The 23,944-nt window shown below is 42.4% G+C and overlaps 2 protein-coding genes across 2 annotated transcripts in view; both read left to right on the plus strand.

Moving 5' to 3' along the window:
• Window positions 1-5,397: 5,397 nt before the first annotated feature.
• gmip (GEM interacting protein) lies at window positions 5,398-21,619 on the plus strand (the record flags this gene model as incomplete). The annotated part of the gene is made up of 21 exons (XM_080523295.1): window positions 5,398-5,509; window positions 9,742-9,829; window positions 10,167-10,263; window positions 10,438-10,501; window positions 13,198-13,323; window positions 15,024-15,088; window positions 15,277-15,384; window positions 15,628-15,708; window positions 16,391-16,552; window positions 16,758-16,895; window positions 17,080-17,270; window positions 17,419-17,501; window positions 17,813-17,866; window positions 18,022-18,117; window positions 18,293-18,453; window positions 18,623-18,799; window positions 19,047-19,184; window positions 19,280-19,482; window positions 19,587-19,914; window positions 20,456-20,558; window positions 20,934-21,619. 21 exons carry the CDS (start codon window positions 5,398-5,400, stop codon window positions 21,617-21,619), a joined length of 3,261 nt encoding a protein of 1,086 aa, XP_080379421.1.
• A 1,623-nt stretch (window positions 21,620-23,242) lies between these two features.
• lmx1al (LIM homeobox transcription factor 1, alpha-like) overlaps window positions 23,243-23,944 on the plus strand; it is a gene marked incomplete at both ends in the record, with an annotated part of 14,745 nt that continues 14,043 nt past the window's right edge. Inside the window, one exon of the mRNA XM_080523922.1 lies at window positions 23,243-23,286. Within this exon, the coding sequence (XP_080380048.1) occupies window positions 23,243-23,286 (44 nt within the window). The remainder of the gene's footprint in view (window positions 23,287-23,944) is intronic.

A 23,944-nucleotide genomic window follows, 5' to 3' on the forward strand; every position in this document is an offset into this window, starting at 1 on the left:
CAGCAGTGATACGATTGTTACATTTCAGTGTCTTTATCAGACTGAACTGCAAATCTGTTTCTAATGCCTGAAGTGCCTTGATTCACTGTGACTAATCTCAAGACTGAGAAGAAAACACCTCTCCACGTCTATAGCTAATGAACATGTGTGGGGTTTTCTTTTCTTTTTTTTTTACTATATAACATTGTATAGTGGTCTTTGTCACATGACTGGGAGAGACGAGCAGTCTGCATGCTTTACAGAGATACAGCTTTACAGAGATACAGCTTTACAGAGATACTGCTTTCCGTTTTTAGACCATAGGTGATATCTATTTTTATGTCAACGTGAAGACACTTGCATGCTGCTTTTCAAACAGAAGCAAAGTCCCATATGGTTTGGCATAACCAGAGGAGAACCCAGTTAGACAACTGTCCATACCTGGATGGACAATAAAGTTGCATCTAATCTAATGACATGGAGATTAGCAGTAATTAAAGCACATTCCTCAAAGTTAATCACTATCTGTCTCCTGTCAACCATTGAGTTACAGTACATCTGTATATAGCAGTGGATTCCTTGTCCCCCCTGTCCCCCTCATTTGGACTGTTTCCAGGTTAACGCCTTCACTAGAACTCTTGTGAGGGTTATAGGCAAGACCAACCACTGTAAACGCCTCACACTTTGTGGTTTAGGAGGTATATGATTAAAAACGGCTTCTTCCCACCCAGCCACATCCAAACTTGGTTGGTCTCTCCACAGTCTCTTGAGTGGTTTCTGTGTAAAGCAGTGTTCTTTTGTGCAGTAGTTAAATCTGTGCAAAAGATAAGCAGCTTGGATCATCATGCTTTTCTCCAAGTAATTTATTGTGTCTGGAGAGGCACGCCTGTATGTTTGACCTCCAACAGTGTACAACAGTAGCACTGCGTTGGTTGTACAATTGCAGTTAAGTGAGGGATAGACCTACGGTTGTCTACAGTCAAGTTATAAATTAATGGAAGAGATTGGTTTCTGTCAGTCTAGCATTTTAGAACAAGTGTGCCTTCATGCCAAAGAATAAAATGTTTTGCTAAAAGATTATTGCCTATGTATCATAATGTCACAATATCTCCAGTTCATATACAAGATTTATCCAATATCCATTTTACTTTTAGATTGATATGCTCTTGCCAATCTTGAATCTTCGCATGACATCGCCATGGTGCCACTGCACAAACACAACTTTTTGCAGAGACACACACAAGCACGTAGGCCTATATGTGTGTGAGCAATGTCTTGCATGGCAAAATAAAGTTAGTTATTGTTTGTGATCATAAGCCACATATTGTCACCTTAGGCCCATGCTGGATTGTATTACTCTGCTGCAACTCTTCTCTTGAAAGGCATTTCCACCATTGAGCAGGGGACAAACTACACCGACCAATTCTGCTCATGGGACTGGCGAACGGTGAGCCAACAGTGAGCTATACTGGTGCACAAACAAATGACAGCAGTATTTGATGTCAGCTAAGATAGGTGTACCCAGTACTCATCAGCTACTTAACTACAGAGGCAGTGGCTACGCAGGTATATACACTACCGGTCAAACGTTTAGAACAACGTTTATTGAACGTTTATTGAAATTAAGCTAAAAATGTCAAAGAGAAGATATTAATTCCAAAATTACAAAACTATTATCCTTCTATTTAGGTGGACTCAATTCAACTTATTGAGTGATTTGTTGATGACCTTTTTTCATTTGAGCTAAATTTCAATAAAAACTGGAAAATGGAGGTGTTCTAAAACCTTTAACTGGTAGTGTATATAAAAAGAATAAGAACTGGTAAACTGTATACTGCGATTCCTAACCCTAACCCTATTCGTACTTGGGATTAACCTCAACAAGGGATTGGTCCATCTGGGATTGGTACATACATTCTGGGCCTTTAAATTAATTATTGAAGAATATAATTTATAAATACCTCATGAGCTTAGTTCGACTCTCTTACCCAATCAGAACTCAAAATATAAGATTGTTTTACTCCACTGTTTGTAAACAAACACTATCGCTTCAAAACATGGTTAAAACTATAATTTTCATGGATGGTCAGTCCTTCCATCCAGATATGTCCAGTGGTTCAATTGTTCTAGCCCTATCCCTCAGCTGTTTACCAAAAAGTGGTGGGGAGAGTGCTTTGTTGTTGTTGTTTGAATTCCAGATTTCCAGACCTTTGTGGTTTTTGTCTTTTTTTAGCTGATGAAAGAAAGGGTCTGGATACATGAACAATTCATTTTTTTACACTTACACTTTTTCTCTGCAACATTTCAGGCATAACACACCACACAAACAGAAAAACATCATACATGAACAAACAAAGAACACAAACTTGTGGGGCAGATATCATGAGGTCATGTTCAGGAACCATGATCATTGATGACGGTTACACAGACAGTTTATTACATTAGATTTATTTAAGTGAGAGAGAAATAAAATGTATTTAAACAAAAAGAAAATGAATAACTAAAATTATATATAAACCCTAATCAGTGTCCGTTTTCTTAAAATAACAATCCCATTTCTTCCAATACTTTTCTCCTTTTTCTTTCTGTAGACGCAGGGTGTGGGTCATCTTTTCCATGGAGCGTACATTATTAATTATTTTTTTTTTAAAGGTCCACGGTAGGGGGATTTCTCTGAAGCCAGCATTTGGTAATAGCTTTTTTGCATGCAACCAAGAGAATGTTGAGGAGGTAGGCATCACTTAAACCTTCAGGTAATATTCCCAGATACAGAGAGGAAAAAGACCTATCACACATTAACAATTCTTAAAGGCTTACTGCCTCCTCATTGGCTATAAGTTCAATGATGAGACATGGAAAAACATTATGTTCCAAAAAGAGATAGAGGTAGGCATCTAAGTGCACAACAATTCATAACATTCATACTGTATCCAGTGGCGGACTGGCCACCGGGCAAGCCTGGCAAATGCCAGGAGGGCCGCGAGACTCTGGGCCGCTCAGAATGTATTATCTTTTTTTAAATTATTATTATTGGTAATTTTGTCTCTGGTGATTTTCATTGAAAATAACTTATTTCATCAGACCGCGGCCCAAAACATATTAAATAAGCCAGTGGCTTTCTTGGGTTTTTATCCTGTTAGTTGACCGTGTATGTAATATGTACTTTCATGTACCTACTTCTGCAAATCTTCTAATAAAGTTTTTCAATCAATCCATCAATCCAGCTGCATCCTACACGCGCATCACCCGGACGCATGGACACCATATTTGGTTCGAGCGCGTCATCATACCGCGCCTGCATATTTGCATATTTGGTTCGGACTACGTCATCGCCTTACTACGGTGGCTGAGGACGATCCGCTTACTATGCATTTCGATATGAGATAGATGCATTTTTGTATTTCAAGTACTTATGGATATGACCGATCGTATTTATGGATATTTTGATATGAGATAGATAATTTTCGTATTTCAAGTATTTATGGAATTTTCGTCCTATTCACTTAATGCTTAGTTTTTAAAAAACAAACCAAATAAACACATGCGTCCGGGTAATGCCAAACGTAGGATGCAGCTGGACCCTTCTCGGGCCAGGGCCTAACGTGACGTGACATTACACGCATTTTCCCATGATCAACTCGTTGCTACGCAACGCTAGATAGAAATAGAATAGAAGAAGAAAATAGACATAGAAATAGAATAGAAGAAGAACGATAAACTGACAGGAAAATTGCATCTAGCTAAAATAAAATGAATCTGGGCAGTGTATCACTATCATAGTTAAATATTTGCAATGCTAAAAATGGGGGAAAGACATCCAACAGAATAGACACATTAGTCGACCAGACCCCATCAGACATGGTGGCTATGATAACGGAGGCCAAGATCAAAACAAGGAAAAGGCCAAATGTTCTTTCACCTTGCTGGTACCCCACGGCCAACTCTGTGTTCGGTGGAAAACTGACGCGTTTGACGTTTACATTAATTATATCCATTGATTCTTGAAGAATATTAAAAAAATAAGCATCATGCCCTTAGTTCAAATATCTTACCACATCAGAACCCAAAATATACACTTGTTTTGATCGAATTTTGAATGAAAATGGCCTTGTCATTCACTGCAGTGGTGGCAACTGTGACTTCTATCCCTCATTAAACTATTACAATAAGTAGGTTGAGGTGACGCCAAACTGTTGCAAAACAGGAATGCTGTTGGACAAGATGCTAAGATGCAGTTTGAAAGCTATGAGAAACCTTTAGTGTAAGTCACTGGACCTCATCTAGCCCCATTTGTGAAGGCAGCGATAGGCATAGACTCACATCGCGGATTAATATAATATATTGATATATATCTATTCGCTTGTACCGGGAATGAACACCACATGTGTGCAGGGGCAGCGCATTCTTATACTTGGGCACTGCGATCTGCCATGGACCGTCTCAAAGCTCCGCACAGTGGCACACCGTTTAACACAATTCCGGGTTCTCTTTGAGGATTGTGGTGGTGAGTTGTGGATGAATACAACTTTGAACAGACGCGTTTAGAAACATTGTTAGAGGCTTCCTTTAATAATGACACAAGGATATAATATCTATAATAGTCTTGCGGTGGCCAGGGTCCTAATTAAGTGGTCAAATGCATGCGTGCGTTATGCGTTGGTGGCGCACGTGACGCACAAATTGCATGATATTTCCATGTTTGTCTAAACAGCAGCAATGTGGGCATTTAATTGAACAAAAATAGATGACGGTGTAATTCGGCCACTGGTCTTGCCTATAGCAAAAGTATATCTGATTTGTGTATATGCCACAGCCATACAGAATTAATATAGCCGTTTTGACGTATGGTTTTAGCACATCATCTCTCAACAGGCTACTGTACCCCCGAGTAAACTAAATGGTATGCTAGGACGGTATGCCCAATTGTAGTCCCACCTGCGACTGATTATGTATATTGTATGTTGTGTATATAATCCTCGTCATCACCCCCTCCTCCGACGACCTTTTCTCTTCAATCAGACCTCTATGCGATACGCCTACTGCGCCGCCCCACGGGGTCGCCAATCGCTCCATAATTCCAATGTCAATGCAGTTCACTTGGAGGGAAAGGGATACGATCACAGCCATAGGTAAATAGCTCCGAGTTGACTGAATGACCGAACCTTTCAAGGATCCATTCCATTCTTAGTTAGATTTTCCATCATGTCCCTTGGTCACTTGACATCACTAGTGAATATAACAGTATGTTGATAGTTTTCACATTACATCACATCATACTGATTTAATAATAAAAGTTGTGACTGGTGGCCTATTGCTCTCAACATATTCTGATTCTGGAACATGTTGTATTATTTACTCAAGACCATTTTCTCTCCCTTCATTTCAGAGTCAGATGGCCCTCCCCAGCCAAAGGTGGCCATGGGACTCCAGGCCCTGCAGGAGTCTCTCCAGGTCTTAACTGAGCGTTACCCAGCCTTTGGGCAGCCTCCAGTGAGTCACGCCCTCTCCATGCTGCAGCTCTCCCTCTCAGGTAAGTCTCACATCCACAGCCTCACCTGGACCTCCTCACCTGAAAACTTCTGCATGTTAAGATTGCTCACCTCTCTGTTACACTTGATGGAGCTCCCTCAACAGCAAACCATAGAAAACTCCTTAGGTTGGTATGGTTCACCAATAATGAATGAATGAATGAATGAATGAAAGCATTTATTTCGAACATGTGCAGAGAGAAATAGTTATAACAACAAAAGACAAAACAAAAACAAGAAAAAACTAAACAAAACAAAAAACAAAACAAAAAACACTATTTACTTCACATGTCCGAAAAGGAGTAGGAAGAAGCATAAGCTTATTTAATCCTACCCCTTCTCCAATAAACAGAGATTAATAATTAATAAACAGCAGTTGACTTCAATATAAATATAATATATATATTTTAAATTAAATCACATTTATTTACATATTTACATATTGACCAACAATAGAAAACAGATCATGTAAATAAACAAATAATCTGTGAAAACAACAACTATCAAAGCCCTTCTTCCTCCTCGTACCTGGTGAAAACCATTTTTTTATACCGCTTTTTGAACTGGGTCATGCTTGGACACCGCTTTAGACACCGAATAACCATATTGACTGTAGCTGGATAGGTTATCTCCTATTTTGTCAACCAAAAGCAACATCTGTCAGTTATCAACCCCCATGACAGAGTACATTTAAGAGATGGAGTATTGGTGGCATAGATACAGTAAAGTGGCACAGCCACAAATACAAGCTGAATCCACAGACACTGACAATAATCTTCACATCACAGACATCAAGGCCTGTGACACTTTTTGCAAGCACAGAGGCACTTTTTTTCTTTCTCTCTTGCAAACTCTCACGTATGTAGCGATGTTTGGTGTGACAGTGTAGGAGTGGCCTACAGTGACAAACAGATACACTTCCTCATCTTATGGTGAAACCGTATTGGCCAACCTCCTTGCACTAAAGCAAGAAAAGAAAGGCAGCAAGAGTCACATGCCATCACTTTACCAGAAGTGTGTATTTAGTGTTTGAGTAGGCCTACATCTAGGGGAAGCAGAGCTGATTTCCTGCCCTGAAGCTCTGGTTCCTCATGTGTGATTAACAGGAGAGGTATTGTAGTTTCTGTGGTAGGTAGGTTCTAGGTGCAGGTAACTGAGAGAGAGAGAGAGAGAGAGAGAGAGAGAGAGAGAGAGAGAGAGAGAGAGAGAGAGAGAGAGAGAGAGAGAGAGAGAGAGAGAGAGAGAGAGAGAGAGAGAGAGAGAGAGAGAGAGAGAGAGAGAGAGAGAGAGAGAGAGAGAGAGAGAGAGAGAGAGAGAGAGAGAGAGAGAGAGAGAGAGAGAGAGAGAGAGAGAGAGAGAGAGAGAGAGAGAGAGAGAGAGAGAGAGAGAGAGAGAGAGAAATGGAAATGGAAGAAGCACAGGCCCCAGACCAGGAGCCCTCCAAATCCCCAGGTGAGTAACAAGAGAGAGGGAGATGATTATCATCAGTGTTGGGAGAATAGGAGTAATGAAGGTTTTCAGAGAATAGTTAATGACATTTTGAACAGAAGTGGTGTGTGGTTGTCACTTGGTGAAGTTTACTATGTTCTCGTAACCCATGGATTGGCTGTGTTAACTGTGTAGGAGAATTCACTGAGGACATGCAGGGAAACTCACAGTTGTCTGTGTGTGTGTGTGTGTGTGTGTGTGTGTGTGTGTGTGTGTGTGTGTGTGTTTCTTTGTGGTTGCATGCTACATCCTCCCAGTCAGTGCAGGATCAGTGAACTTCCTGAACTCGTCCTCCATTTTGACAAATAGCTGTATTAGACTTGACTTATATATCAAAAACATGTAATTAGCTTAAAGCATTTGTTTGCAAACATTTACAGCAAATGAGTCTTGAGCCAATTAATTTCCTCACTTCATGTGTTTGTTCTGGCTCTGTATGTGCTCTGTCTGACCATAGAGATACAACAGTTATACAGTGCTGCTTGAAAGTGCACCACCATGCTTGACTGTTAGAATCAGTCTGTTGGGGTTTTCGCCAAACATAGTGGCTTTGATTGTAACCAAAAAGGTACATTTTGGACCCATCTGTCATCTGAACAGACTTCCAGAAACCTTCAGACGTGTCCAGGTGGTCTCTGGCAAAGTTAAGACGAGCAGTTTGGTTCTTTTTTGACAGCAGAGGCTTCTTCCTAGCAACCCTCCCATGAATGTCATTTCGATTCAGTGTTCTTCTTATTGTTGAAGCATGCAGTTACCTGAGGTGCAGCAAGGGAGGTCTGCAAATATCTAGATGTTATGTTTGGGTTGGCTTTTACCTGATTTATTATTTTTCTTGTGGCTCTTGGGGATATTTCGGAAGAGCGTTCATTTCTAGACCGAGTTGCTGTCATGTCAAATGCTCTCCATTTGTAAATTGTTTACCTCACAGTAGACTGATGGAGCTCAAATATTGTTGATCTCCAGACTGATGTGCTCTCACTACTCTCTTCCTGATGTCCTCTGAGATCTTATTTCCTCTTCTCATGGTGTGTTTTGCATTCACCTGTATGGGTAACACAAAACTGACCAGGTTGCTTCTCTCTATTTATAGTCCTGCCCAAACTCTTTTCCCAAGATCTCTCTTTTGATTGGTATATTTGTCACCAAATTATTTGGCCACCTGATTCTACTTATCTACTTGATTTAACTAATGCAACTTGGGATTCACTTATTTTTGCACAGGCACTAATTTCTTTATAATTTATTTTTTCCATACACGCATGATTTCCTCTAAACCAGCATATGGAATTGGTCAGATAAAAAAGACTTGGTTCTGAAAAAATAATAATCTATAATAATTGCACAAGAGGTTCACATTGTATACGTATAGCAGCACTGTATATAGTTATACTATACTGTAGCTGTTCTATATCTATGCCTCTACCATTGTTAATGCACTCAACTCAGTGCCATTCAAATGTACTGTGTGTCCTTTGACTCTTTTTAACTGAACAATTCTGCAAGTGTGCATGTGTGAACCACTAACCAAGAATTCACAAGGTTTTTTATTCTATTAACTTAGGAATGCCACACCTTCTATTGTTACTAGTCAAAGTGCCTGCTTGGAGTTGCATTTCATGTACGAAAGGCACTATATAAATAAAGCTTTACTTACTTACTTACTTACTTACTTTTAGAAAAAAAATAGCCTGGTGAAAGAATTTAGCTACATTGTGTAAATATCTCCAGGAACCATAAAGTGACAAATAATATATTCTGTAGAATGACATTAAAGGAAGAAATAATGTGACTTTGAACTGTAGAAAGAATGGTTTGTTTCTAAATCTAGCTAAATTAGATTTAGTGAGCTTACCTGTCTTTTACTAGTTATACAACTCTTATATCTTACCTATCTTTTACTAGTGTGGGAGTAGAACGTGTCTGCTAATGTGAAAAACAAGGTCTTTTTGTCCTCCGGAGAGCATGACACAAATTGCAAGCAGGATGTGGTTGACCTATATGAAGACAGGCACTGAGAGAGAAAGAAAGAAGATTTTTCTCATTCTTTATTCTTGTTAACACCGTTTTTTTTTTGCATTTTAACTGCCCAAAAGTGAAACCATGTGTAACAGTTTCAAAAGTTATACTTAAGTTCAGACCATGTACTGTAATTTATCATTGAATGTCCCTGGCCTCGTACTGTATGGCCTTTCAGTGTTTTCCACCAGGTCATATAGCCTTCAACATATCAAATGAGTAGAACTCTTTGTTTGACTAGCATTTCTCCTTTTGCTCATGTATTAATAACACCATAACTTCTCTCTTAATTCACTCTGTAAACTATACTTCTAAGTCTACAGTGCATTTGTCTATTTACACGCAGCTAAAAAACAAGAACAAGCCATCTCAGCAGTTCTTGCTGTTATATAATGGTGACAGTTACTATACCTTTTTGCTAGAGGCTGTGTTACAATAACAAATAATGTAATTTACACACTTAAACACACAGTCACACAGCAAAGGCTTTCATCACCACCACCATCACCACCACCACCACCCTTAAAACCTTCAACCTTTTATTTCCCCACAACCTCTGTAATGGGCTGGGTGTTGGCCATAACATTTACTCCCTTCTGTGTACTTTACTAAAAACAGAATATGTTTAACGTCAGGACCTCATTAACTTCAGAGTTCGCATGTGCACTAGTTAGTGTATCAATATGAAGAATGTCTTTCTCACATTTTTGTCATCCATTTCTCATCCTAGATGTGAAGGTACCAAACAAATCTGAGACCAAGCGCTACAGCGAGATCTTCCGGGACTTCGATAATCTTGAGCTGACTTTAGTCTACTCGTAAGTGTTAATTACAGAGATATTCACTCAATATGTATTGGATTGATTATTTTTAATAGGGAGTGGGTATACACCCACTCCCTATTAAAAATAATCAATCCAATAAGGGACAGTGTCTCTGTGCCACAATGCATGATACTGTATGCAAGTGCTTACATTATACAGTAGTTAATGGAGAGGATGTGTGTGTGTGTGTGTGTGTGTGTGTGTGTGTGTGTGTGTGAGTGCGTGCGTGCCTGCATGGGTGCATTGGTCACTATTTTACATGATTCCACTCCTATCTTATTCCCATGTTCTCCATTGGCCTGCCTATAATGTCTGTCCTATGGTCCACCAGCACTGTAGAGGAGATGCTGCCGGACCTTGACTCCCAGTCCATCGTAGAGCCTGTCTCTACGGAAACCACAGAGATCACAGAGCTGGATGATGTGACGGTGAGTGGTTATTACTATGTCATTACACTTGTATGATATGACTAGGTATTAAACATTGTTCATTTGTGTTCATTGTTTTATTCATATGAGTGATGTCTGCTGTTATGCAATGCGGTGCATTACCTCTTCGCAAATTCCATGTGTCTGTGTAAGAACCTGCGTTTTACTTGACAGTGTGAAGATGTCTACTGCCCAGAAATGCGCTCTTATGGCGATGAGAAAGATGGAGGTCAATCAGGTACGTATATATATTTATTGTTGTGTGTTGCCTTTTTACCTTTTGTTTTGTGTGAGTGCATATTCTGGGGGAATTCTGGGAAATTCTGGGGGATTCTGGGATGTGTTTTTATTTGTGATGACTATGCAGCCAGTGCATGAGTCAATGCTGTGGTTGTTATGTGCCAGGATGGCGTACGGTACACATGGTGTTCAGAGCATTTGGAGAGGCTACAGTTAGTTGTAAGATAGGGGATAGATTGGAATGTGTTGAAGGTTGAAGGTTCTGTGATCTCTACCATTAGGACCATTATGTCTCCCTGTCAATCCCATTCTCTTCAGGAAACACATGCGATTGATTGACACCAGAGTGGAGCCAATCCCAGACGAGTGTGATTGATGTAGGCGGGACTGGGTGGCAGTCTGTCACAGTTCTTAATCTCCCCTCTCCAACTTGTTTATGTGTAATTAGCCACATGGTCTAATTGCCCTGCTCTAACGAGATTAGGACAAAATGGGGGTGGAGAGAGGATTAGACCAGCAGGCAGCTGCTCTCAGTTTTTACCTCAGACACAAGGGGGAGAGAGAGAAAAAGAGAGGGAGGGAGGGAGGGATATGAGAGATGGAGGGAAAGGAGTGCAACAGAGGAAAGGGAGGAGTGATTGGAGTAGAGTGAAAATAGCATTGTTCAGGTTAAGAGAGCAATTACAGCGACAGAGAGTGAATGTGGCCAATACATTGTGATAAGAGCTGCAAGCTTCAACCTCTGATCAGCTGTTTCTATAGGACCTATGTCAGCAGGGATGTCAGTTGACCCAATTTAAACTGAACAGAAATTCTTGAGCATGCACAGCCAAGCAGAGATTAGGGATTACATAGGGACATAATATAGCATTTAAGTAACAGCAGTGGAAAAGTGCTGAATCACTGAATACACAGAAGTCCTGATTTACACTACACCAGACACAAACCTCTGACTCTCCACTGCTCTTTTCAGTCTAGTCTTCATATCCACCCCACCCTACCTGAGCCCCAGCTTTCTATCATGTATGCGATGGAGATCATGTATGAGATGGAGATCATGTATGAGACAGATCATGTATGACAGCGGAAGAGGGTTTGCATTGCTTAGTCTGAGCTAAGCTAACCTTCTCCACACCCAACCCCCCATCCTCTGGTCAGACACTCTTTCACACACCAGGAGGTAAACCTTGTTCTGCTCTGCTCTAAAGCCTGTCACTCTACTATCCTGGGGTAATCCCCAGTCCCAGTGCAGGAGGCAGCGAGGGGGAAGCATAGATGTTACTGGGACGTTGCCAAAAGTGTGCAGAGGTGCCGAGAATAGAGGGAGCAAAGCAGACTGGTCAACAAGGCACCCGCCCTGGTCAGAAATTCTTTTTTTTCCTTGAGGATTTTACTTGCAGATGGAATAAGAAGTCTCTTTTCAGTGCTTTTCTAGAAATGCATTTCTCTGCTGTAACTCTTGAAGAGTGATCTGTAGCAGACAGAATGGAGTTGAGCCCAGAATATATGAGTCAGAGTGAAGATATACATCTGTTTGAGAAGAACTGAAAAGAGGAATTGTGCACCCTGTCAGAAGACTGTGACATTGATACAAACAAAGATAGCTGTTTATGGTTCTGTGTTAGCAACTGCTAACCTACAGTTCAAAGATGTGAATGGACAGTGTTGCGTCAAAAATATTGGAGTGCATAGTAGTATAGTCAAATTGGTAGCAAGAGGAGTAGTGAAGAAAAGAAAAAAAGGTGAAAAACTTTACTGAGGGAAAGGGGGGAAAGAGAGAGCTGACAGGAGAGGGAGGGATAGACCACATGACCATGGCAGGATTGTTGCACATCATCTGCTTTCTCTGAGTCAGAGAGGAAGATGGAGACTTGCTGCTGCTGACTTAACACCAACACCCTGCCTGCTTAACCACAGTGGAGACCTGCTCTTCTGCTGCATAACATTCACAGCACTTTGACACCAAAGAGTTATTGTGGTTACTACCTGAGACTGACATTTTCTTTCTGACGGAGGAGGACTGTGGTCAGCTTCTGCAGGACGCGAGGGAGGGGCCAAGGAGAGAGAGAGAGAGAGCAGAAGAGGAGAGAAGGTTTAGCCAAAGCTTGTTTTGGAGCTCCCTTCACTCTCTGCCCAAACCCTGTCTGTTTGACCCACAAGCAGCCGGACAGGAGATTTCTCTCGGACAATCGTTTTCCACAAGAGCCCAGCATTTATCTTTGAGACCACCAACCACGTATCCATGGTCCTGGAGCCCACCATTTGGACAGCAGGGGACTAACCATGACGGGCCATTTCAGTCGCTCATTGCAGTATTGTGTATGCGTAAACCTTATCGTCACCACAGAGTTCCCTTTCTGCTGGTCAAAAGGAACTGAGAAATAGGAGTTACCCTTTTTCATTGTTGTTGTTTTTCCTCCCATGAATGAGGTGTTTGGTTTGGTTTTTTGGACTACACATGACTGTTCGTATAGGACACACAACATTATCGCAAGCTCTTTTAGATACTCAGCCCAGCTTTGTGGAGGTAGAAAGGGGGTTTAACTCTCGAGGAATCAGAGGAGAGAGACTTCCCTGTGTTTCCACCGGAGCAGGGAAGTCCATTTGACTAAGGGGCAGAGCCCTGTGGACTGTATGTTATTTGCAGGGAAGGCTAGACCGACCTTGCAGTGATGCTGATGTACTCCCTCTCAGTTCAGGATGCAGACCTGGCCCTTTGTCGCTGTGAGGGCGGAGTGGAGCTGGCCCTCCAGTATGCCAAAATGTGGTGCCGCTACGCTAAAGATCTGCTGGTCTGGATGGACAAGAGAATCAGCCTAGGTGAGTGGAAACGCGTTTGTGTGTGTTAATGCAGTGTGTCTATCTCATGATTGTTATTTGCGCCATGGCACTAGTAGTTTTAACAAATCATAGACAGAATATATAAACATACTCACAAAAACATACAGGTGTGCTGCCCATGTATAGAAACACACATGCCCTTACATTTACAAACAAACCAACGTCATATAGAGGTCCTACATCTGTTCCAACGAGTACATTTTCATGAAGTCATGTCCTGAACTCATTCATTTCACTCTCCACTGTAGATGATATTTCGGCTAAGCGTAAACTAGGTCCAGGAAACCAGGTCTTTTTTTGTTCTTCCTTTTTTATAGTTGTTTTGTTCATAACAGTTATTACAACAACATAACCTGCTCTACTTAGAAAGCCATCTAGTCACATTATTCCTGAAAAAGACAACATTGTAAATTCAGCCAGCGCAGACAGAGAGAATGTGTGTAATGTACCTGAGATAGGATCATTATTAGACCTTCTATAACAGTATCATCCACAGTACCATCCTCTGGTGGCAGAGAACCAGTATCACAAGTCTGTAAGGGGATTAATCTGCAGGGTAGCATGCCCTGTGATAACATACTCCAACTGAGTGGTAGTCAATGATGATCACAGCGTGTGATGCAGTCACCACAGCAAACCCCACAGAGAGATGGATTACAGGGCAGATTAACAGATCACAGCAGGAGAATGGAGTTGATGGACAGGGCTACTGCAGGAGGGCAGAGAGATTACCCAGGCATCAGCCTGCCCAGGTGCACAGATCACTGCCTGCTAAGACCCAGTACGTGTTAGTCTGTCTGTCTGCAGGAGTCCCCTGCCGTGATATGGAAGAGTCCCCAAACCATGAGTGTGTGTTGGGCAAGAGGGGCAGGACAGATGACTAATGGTGATGCACAGGGTTACATGGTAACACACTGCTCTGCGTTTCTTTAGTGCTTAGTGCTGCCGTCAGAACAGATGTGTGAGGGAGGGGGTCACACCACCAACAATGTATACTCGTTGACGTTAAAAGTTTGTTTCTCGAAAGCAATGTAGCATGGACGATAGTGAGTGTTACTTAGCTTTCAGGAAATTCAGCTCTAGAGAAGCTGTAAAACAATGATTAGGGAAGGTTAGTAGTGGTAGTTAATACTGAGGGTCAGTGGTTAGTGTCGTGTTGCAGAATAGACATTAGCAACAACAGCAGATGTTCAGTCTAAATTATGTTGGGCAGCAATTAGAAAAGCAAAGCACAGGTATCGATTTTGATATAGATATTGGGACAATGATGTAAACAGTGGGCAGACTCAGATCAGTCCTCTCTTTGGGATTTCTGATAATAATTTTTCCCAGTAGAGATTTGGTTATATAAATGGACTACATGTCGTTATATCACCTTAGACCGCCATTAATGGCACACGTAGCAGCTCCAAAGTCATATTGATGTTTGCTGACATCCTGTCAATACAGATGCACTGTTTTGTGTTTTAATCAATACACTTTTCCACCATGGAAACTTACTTTGTGCCAGTGTGCCAATATTTTGTAATCATAATAAACAGATAATAGGAATCACTGAATGATGGAAGGCTTTCATGTCTGATCTGAATCACAGTGGAGTTATGTAGGCCAGTGGTATTACTTGGATTATGAATGATTATGATGTATGATTATGATGATCAGTGCTTGTTTGTTCGCAGAGCAAGAATTTGCAAAGAACATCATCAAGGCGGCAGAAACCACCAGGTCCTGCATTTCCCAACAGGTATGGGTGTGGGCGTGTGTACGCGTGTGAGTGTGTGAATAGTGTGTGTGAGAGTGAGTGTGTTGTGTCTAGTGTGTATTCGTGCACAGTATTGCCTAGCAATACATATCTTTATGCAAATCATTGGTATTTTCATAATGAATTCAAGTCATAGAATATGTATGAAATTATGTTGAATTTCGGTGCAGGACATGATGCCTTTACAGTACATCTACACCATGGCCTTGGAGCAAGACGTCAAGAATAGTGCGTCCACCAGACAGACTGCAGAAATACTGCAGCACCGTTACTACCAGGTGCTCATCCACACAGACACTCAATCCAACCTGCTGATCATGTCTGGGTCAAAAGCAGAAGTGCTCTTGTCCTGCAAAAATTGCATGTGTTTGACTCAAAATAAGTAAAACAAGTTTGTATACTATTATACTATGAAAGTTGTTGATCCTGTGAGTGGTTCAGATTGAATTGCGTGTCCATAATGAACAGTAGTGAAATGATTAATCTAAGGATGTGTTTAATCACATATCTCTATCTTTAAGGCCCTGGCTGCCAAGAGGAATGAGATTGACAAGTGGCGCAGAGAGTTCAAGGAGCAGTGGTCAAGAGAACAGAGGAAGATGGTGGGTATTGTAGTTGTCTTGTGTCTGTCTTTCCTCTGTGATGTATCTTTGGTTTTGGTGTTTGTGTTGGCGGGGGGGGGGGTGCTGCATTAGCAACAGTGCTGTGTGCATCTCTTTTTTAAGGCTAAGATACTAGATACAGTCGATACCATTTATGTAAGTTTGACTTTATTGGAAATAGCAGGGTACTGTCATGAATGAATGAATGAATGAATGAATGAAAGCTTTATTTCGAACATGTGTAGAAATAAATAGTTAGAAAGAAATAGTTATAACAACAAAAGACAAAAAAAATAAAAATAATAATAATTTACTTAACATGTCCGAAAAGGAGTAGGAAGAAGCATAATCTTATTTAATCCTACCCCTTCTCCAATAATCAGAGATTAATAATTAATAATCTGCAGTTGACTTCAATATTACGGTAATATAATATATATTTTAAATTAAATCAAATGTATTTACATATTTACATATTGACCAACAATAGAAAACAGATAATGTAAATAAACAAATAATCTGTGAAAACAACAACTGTCAAAGCCCTTCTTCCTCCTCGTACCTGGTGAAAACCATGTTTTTATACCGCTTTTTGAACTGGGTCATGCTTGGACACCGTCATAAAGAGAGAAAGAGTCTCTGGAGAGATTTGTGTCCCCTGATGTCCCTTGTCATTGGTCAGTGCGATGTGGTGACGGCTCTGAAGAAGGCGCGCCAGCAGTACATTCAGCGCTCTGAGGAGCTGGAGAAGGCCAAGGCTGGGAGAGTCAAGGCCGTAGACGACACCGCCGGATACAAGACCCTGGACAAGAGGAGGAAGTCCCAGGACGATGCCAAGTCCAAGGTGAGGGCACAACCTCCCCTGGGTTCACTCCTAACCTGCTCCCTCAGTTCCAACGGTGTATACTTGTGCTAAAATAACAAAAGCAACAAACTATTAAACAATACAATCATGTTTTTTTTCTCACATTTGATATAGTTCATATATATGATATTTGACTCATCTCTCTCTCTGTCTTCCTCCCTCCCTCCTTCCCTCTCTCTCTCAGGTGACAGAGGCAGAGGCACTGTACCGACAGTGTGTGTTTGATGCCAAGATCCACCAGGACGAGTTGGAGAAGGTGAAGGAGAGAATCATTGTTCACACGCGCAAGATCATCTGTCAGGGAGACACTGTGCTGAAGGAGGTAGGTGTAGAAACCCACAGAGCAATGCAGCCCTGTGCTGAGTCACCTGAGCTGACTGTGTTTATATAAAGGAGGTACAGGGTTAATGATGAGCACAATAACAGTGTGTTGAACAATTGGACTGTACAATTAGACTGTAAATTGATTCAATTACCCGCTCTAAAATCTCCTCTGTTTCTCCCAGGCCACAGTCAACATGTTCTACTACCAGAGACTGCAGACAGAACCTGTCCCCTTAGGCTACCATAACCTGGAGCTGACCTGCAGGCCGTGTGAGCCTGGGGAGCCCTATCTGCTCCACATATTCAGGAAGGGTCTGCAAGAGCAGCCCCTCCAGACCTTCAACTTCCAAGAGTTTGTCCCCCTGGGAAAGAGGTAGAGCAGAATAGATTTTTTTCTTCTTTCAAGCTTATTGTGTTTTTCAGTTTTGTCGGTTTATCCAGGTCAACTCGAACTATTGTTCTGTTCTTTCTTTCTTTCTTTCTTTTTATCTGTCTTTCTTTCTTCACATATCACCTCCCAGTGGTCGTAGAAAAACCAGCAACCCAATTGGCTCCCTGCAGGACTCCTTCCCTCTGCCAGATGATGGCCTGGGTAAACGACCCAGTGATTCAAGTAAGGCTTTCTTTTTACCTGACACCCATACCACCACTGTGGCAAGGCATTATATGTGTGTGACTGGCTCTTCAACAGTAAACTAGTATGAGTTGTTGTTGTTGTTGTCAATTTGTCTGCCACTAACCTCTCTTTTGAATTGTTGTTGCCCCTGTCTGCCAGCCAAATTTCCTCTCTGGGATAAAGAAAAGATTGAACTGAACTGAGAATTGGTGTCTAGTTTTTCTAGCCATTACCCGTAGTCACGTTTCTGCCCTTATTTAGTGTTTCGACTGTCTTGTGTTGTTTTACAGGAAGGACAGGTTACAGTGACAATGAGAGCATGGGAGGGAGTCTTGAGTCTCTGTCTAGTCCAGGTAAGCATATATCTGCACAGTCATTCTTTCACTAACTTCTCTCACGAGAGTTTTGTAATATCATTACAATAGTCACTTTTGATGGTCGAGAGAACTAAATATCCTGCTTATATATATACCTTTGCCTTTGTGTCTGCTCCATGGGAACATTGAAGCTCATGGGAATAGGAGGCTACGCAAAGCCCCCTCCACTGGCACAATGTCATCAGACGACCTGGATGAGAGGGACATGGGGACGGTCCTTGAAGGAGGTGAGTGCTACCCAATGGTCACAACTAGTGCCATTTGATATGTTATGTGCTCACATAAACACATTACTACATTCAACCAATGTATTCCCCTTCGAGTTGACCTGAGTGTCTGAATGTTCCATACTGTGCTGTGTACACTACCATTTGATTTGTCCTACAGTATCACTCCCTGCAGAATGTGGAGACCCCACTCCTGAAGGGAACGGGACCATTGGGAAAGTGCGCGCTAACTCAAGAGCTGCGCGAACACACCGACTCAGGAAAATGAAGAGCAAAATGGTCAAGTGCAAACAGTGTGACAACTACATCGTGGTCAACGGGATTGAGTGTGAAGAGGTAGGAGAGAGGAGATGGGAGAGATCAGAGAGAAAAAGAAGAAGAAGAGAAAGGGAAGGGATGGGCTGAGAGAGAGAGAGAGAGAGAGAGAGAGAGAGAGAGAGAGAGAGAGAGAGAGAGAGAGATCTCGCTTGTTTTGTTAATCTGTCTGTTCTCCACCTCCCCACAGTGTAGCCTGGCAGTCCACAGGAAGTGCCTGGAGGTGTGTCAGCTGGGGTGTGAGAACAAGAAGGGGATTCTCTTCGGGGTGGGCTTCTCCCTACTGCCACGAGAGCGGCCGGACGAGGTGCCCTTCGTGGTGAAGCGCTGCACCACGGAGATAGAGAGCCGTGCCCTCACCGTGCAGGTACTGTTAACACACATACCCTGGTATACATCATGAACATTGATAGTGGAAGGGATGCTAATAAAGGGTGTTGATAGCAGGTATTTCAGAATCAGAATCAAGTTTATTATTATTATTATTATTATTATTTGAATGCTAATCGATCAATCACCAAACGCTATAGAGTGGGTGGCGTGAAAGAAAACAGTTTTGTCAGTTAGCTTTAGTGCATCTGAAGCACTCTCCCCCATGTCTCTCCTCCTCCTAGGGAGTGTATCGAGTCAGTGGGGCCAAGCCTCGCATTCAGAAGTTGTGTCAGGCCTTCGAGACTCAGAAGGACCAGGTTGACCTCGCTGACCTCTCACCTCATGACATCACCTCTGTCCTTAAGCACTTCTTCAAGGAGGTACGACTACACAGTGTCTCCCCCCAGCACGGTCGCTTTGGCAAAACACTGACAGTTAATGCGTCGTTGCTAACGTTGCCATTTCCCGCCCACAGCTTCCAGAGCCATTGTTGACCTTTGACCTGTACCATGATTTCATCATGGTGGGCAAGGAGATCCAACGTATAAGCGAGAGGGAGCCCCCAGAGGAGACCCCCGGGATAGTGGAGAACATAATTCACAATCTGAAAGAACTTTTGGAGAAGCTTCCTCCATATTGCTACTATACACTGCATCACATGATGTGTCATCTGCACAGGTACTGCACTCTACCTGGTCATGATGGAACACGTTGCTCTAATATCTGATCCCATCTCTTTTAATTCTCACTCATAATTCCCACTCTCATTTCTCCATCGACAGAATTGCAGAGAATTATGAAGAGAACAAGATGTCTCCGGGGAACCTGGGCATAGTGTTTGGTCCAACTCTCCTGCGCCCCCTGGTGTCAGTGGACGTGTCAATGATTGCATTGATGGAGACCACCTATCAGGCCTACCTAGTGGAGTTCCTCATCACACACAAAAACAAGGTTTTTGGACCTCAGGAGAGACCATGCACCACTCCTCCTCCACCACCCAGTGCCCCCCTCCCAGACACCCCTCCCAGGGCACCGTGCTCCCTGGCTCAGGAGACCTCTGCCCCTCAGGACCCTGGGGCCTCATCCAGAGAACGCCCTCACTCTCAAGAGGTAATAAATATAGAGAGGGTTCCGGTGGCTCCAACTCCAATAGGGGATCACTGTCTGGTGATTGGTGATTAACACACATGCAGCTTTACCAATCACCAGACGGTGATCTCCTATTGGAGTTGGATGAATGTGACATGAATAGACATGCCCGCTTCACAGGGTTGACTGAAGTCAGCTTGAGCTGCTTTTCCTGTCGCTTACCTGTTTCCTTAACGGTCTTGGCTCGGCCATGGGGAAACCTGAGGGGATTACACACTTTTTCTGTGAGGATTAAAGCCATGGCTTTTGTGCCTCTGCTGCTCACGCTGGACTCTGACCTGCACCGCACTCTGAACATGGCTGTTCTCAAGGTGTCGGGGGGGGGGGGGGGGCGGGGATTGGGTTTACTGTTATCTTCAGTTAGGGTTTAAACTTTAGGCATGGTGTTATATGTGCAGTGTTTCAACCACATTCATTTCCCCAACAATAATTCCCCCTATGGTGTTCTACCCCAAACATCTACCGCCTGTCACAAAACTTAGAGTTTGTGTCATTTCAACAGACTCGAACAATCAAGAGAGACTCGAGCGAGGGTTATATATCTGACAAGTCTTCATCCAATGAGGCAGTGGACCAGCTCAGCCCCGAAGCCAATGAAAGAGCAGGTAGGCGGGATGTAGTAACAGAGCAATAAGGTGGTTTGTCTTAAAAGAGTGAGCAAGATTACTTAGCTGGTAGTATTGATTATTCCTTTGCTATTTGTAACTGTTGAGACTCCTGTTTCTTTACAGCTAATGGTGTTTACATGAAACACAAAATCATCATAAGGAATTATCACGTTATGGATTATAGCTGCTGATTGCTGCTCTCCTCTGCTTTCTTCTGCTGCAAACCTCTCACCTAGGGGCAGCTCATATAATTTACACCTTTCTGTGATGGAGAGCATTTTGTCCAGTTAAAAGATACTTATTGTGCTACCCTGTTTTATCTCATTCTCCCCCTCTCCCTTTGTCCTATGTCCTCTCTCTGCTCTACCTCAGTCCTGGCTCTGAGGGGGGTGGCAGCTGCTCCTCTCGGGGATTCGGTGGGTGAGCCAGACCCTTCTGTGGGGACCCAGCCGCTGTGCCACTTCAGCAGCAGACAACCAGTCAAGTACCAGAGGCAGGCCACCCCAGCAGCAGCCCGTGTCAGCATCGCAGGCCCCCGGGCCGGGCAGCTTAGAGAGAAGGAGTGTGTTGAGGCCACAGAGAGGAGCCAGCCAGGGAGCACCGACAGCAGCCGCGCCTCCTCCTCAGACCCAGGGGTCCAGAGGCAGGCATGTGGCCTGGACGTTACTCCAGACCCTGCCCACCTGCTCAGCACAGCACACACCCCTGACAGCCAGGCAGACAGACAGGCACGCCCACACCAAGTTACACAGGACAGGTTGGGGTCGGACGCAGAAGCGGCGGCAGCAGCATCAACAGCTGCAAAGGCAGCAGTGTCCAATCCAACACTGAACGCCTCTCAGGGGGCAGGGCTTGTGAGTCAAGTGGCTCCATTGGCTAATCTGAACATAAATCAGTCCAATAATAGGTGCAGAAGTAGTGAGGGGGCGACTCTGATCCGGTCACTCCGGAGATTTCCTGGGGAGCAGACCCTGACTGGACCTGCCCAGAAGATCCTGTCTGGATTGAAGCTGAGACGAAGTCACTCAGGGAGAGATGAGCAGCTCCATTTTGTCTGAGGAGGGTTGACCCCATAGAAGGAAAGAACAGTACTGTAACTGCAACAGTTTGATACAAACAGTGAAATACACTCAAATAACACAAATAACCACACACATTCATGTAGACCTCCACTAGATAGTTATTCAAATGAAACACTGTAGGCACAGTCAGACACACAGTAATAATAATAATCATAATCATAATAAAATAGTAAAGAATCACTCTTACACCCTTTAAGAGGAGTACATCTCTAGTCCAAACTTGGCAAAGTAATAGACAATTCTCTCAAGAATGTTTGGGTCTTGACTCGAATAATACCAGACAAGGATGTTTATTTATTTGTAATCTTACTCTGGTCTCCTCTGAATTTTGGATAGCTGAAGGAAAGGTATCCATAGCACATGGACCCATAAACTGTCCTCTCATGGCAGGTTTGGATTGTTGTCTAATTTACATTTACATTTTTGGCATTTAGCAGATGCCTTATTCCAAAGCGTGGAATCAATTTCATACTCCTATTTATTCTGGAAAATGTTTCTGTGTCACAAAAGGTCCCACACGATCTGTTTTTAAAAGGAGTGTGTTAACAAAACGTTTTTTTTTTCAAGTTTATTGAAATGCCTTAATATTTCTATGAATAAACAAAGTTGAATATGTACCTTGTTGTCATTTCTCAGTTGTTGAATGATAAAGATCCATTCCAGAGAAAATTGTAAATTCCCACTGAAAAGTACATGATCAAACCACTCCTCATAATAACTGCTTAGCAATTATGTTAGATGCCATTTTAAACACACATGCGTTCAGTAAAATGTATTTGACTGGTCTTAACGCTGCAGTCAACATGCAAGAGGTCAATACTATTATGCCACATGGGGGCAGTAGCGAGCTGTTCTCTGTGGGTGCTACAGTAGAAGCGCATAAATGCTTGTTTTTAGTGGTGTAAACTCAGTTTTGTCAAAACTATTTCCGTACCAAGCTAATTTGATTAAACTACAGAATAGGCCTAGGCTACAAACGGCTATATATTCTGATATTTATAAGTAAATTTGACAAACTAACGTAAACAATAAACTATTATGGGTAGAGCTAAATTGAATAGCTCAAAAAGTTTTTGTGATAAATGTTTCCTTACTGCAGCAATCTTATGGGCATGAACTATGGGAATAAGTGTGACTATGATTCATTAACATGGCAATGCTTTTGGTGATGGTTTTCTTGCAATAAAACAAGATGATATTTTACCTGACAAAGAAGTGGGTCCTCCTCCCATGCATCCAAGTATAAATGTTGTCAACACAACACATAAACACGGGTATACTCCGTTTTCCAGTAACGGGAATACATTCTCACAATAACATCGATCCATCCCTTTACCTTCACCATATCCACCGTTACTCTTGCTCCCCCCTCTCCCTCCCTTCTCCGTCAGTCCCCCTCCCTCCCTCCCTGGTTATGCACACCGAACTCCGCGCGCACTCTCCACTGAGACAGCGAGAAAACAGAGGACAATAGATAACACTGCAATGATCATCACATTTTTCTATTATTTTGGATACTGGAGTTTGAAATAGGAGTTCGGTGTTTGGCGTGCCTGTCCATCTATAAGCTCAATAAGCCTCTAGTCCTATGCCATTTGAATGCTACCGACAGAGATTTCGGGAGGAGTGTGCTTCACCTCAAGGTATGTGCGTCCGCGTCCAAAACGCGTCGACAGGTTGTCAGTGTTGCGACTCTGAATTTGAAGATTATGTTTTCATAAGAGTTACATTTTTTTTTAGACATCATCAACTCTATAATTCCGTGGGCCATTCTTCTGTCATATCATGATGGGTTTCTTAATGTTATAGCCATGCTCATGTTCATCGTTTAACTTTGAACCCTAAGGAGGCTATACGTTATGCTACAGTATGTTTATTAGCTTATGTTGTATGGCCTTAGTATTTCAGGATGTATAACATTTAAATCATTTGAAACAAAGAACGGACGGGTCTAGATTATGTCTTGGTTGCATGCATGCTGACAACATCAATATGCTTAGGTGATTATGATCCAAATACAACTTTTTATGTTTTCAACTTTTTTTTATTTTTTTTGTGAAAAACAATACTATTTCTGTAAAGTTAAGAGTTGGTAATGTTGACCAGAAATAATTTATTCTAGGCCAATACTGTCCAAATATAAACATGATCCTATTCCTAACCCATAATGGCAGTGGTGAAAAGACTGTGATGATATTGGACGTTTAACGGCAGAGGTCATATCTCTCCACATGTTCTCCTCAGCTTCATGTTACATTTGATTCGATAATTGGCCCTTTAAGTTGATACTAGATTCCTCTA

This window comes from Nansenia antarctica (genome assembly GCF_963989245.1).
Source record: "Nansenia antarctica genome assembly, chromosome: 2".
Classification (NCBI taxonomy): Eukaryota; Metazoa; Chordata; class Actinopteri; order Argentiniformes; family Microstomatidae; genus Nansenia; species Nansenia antarctica.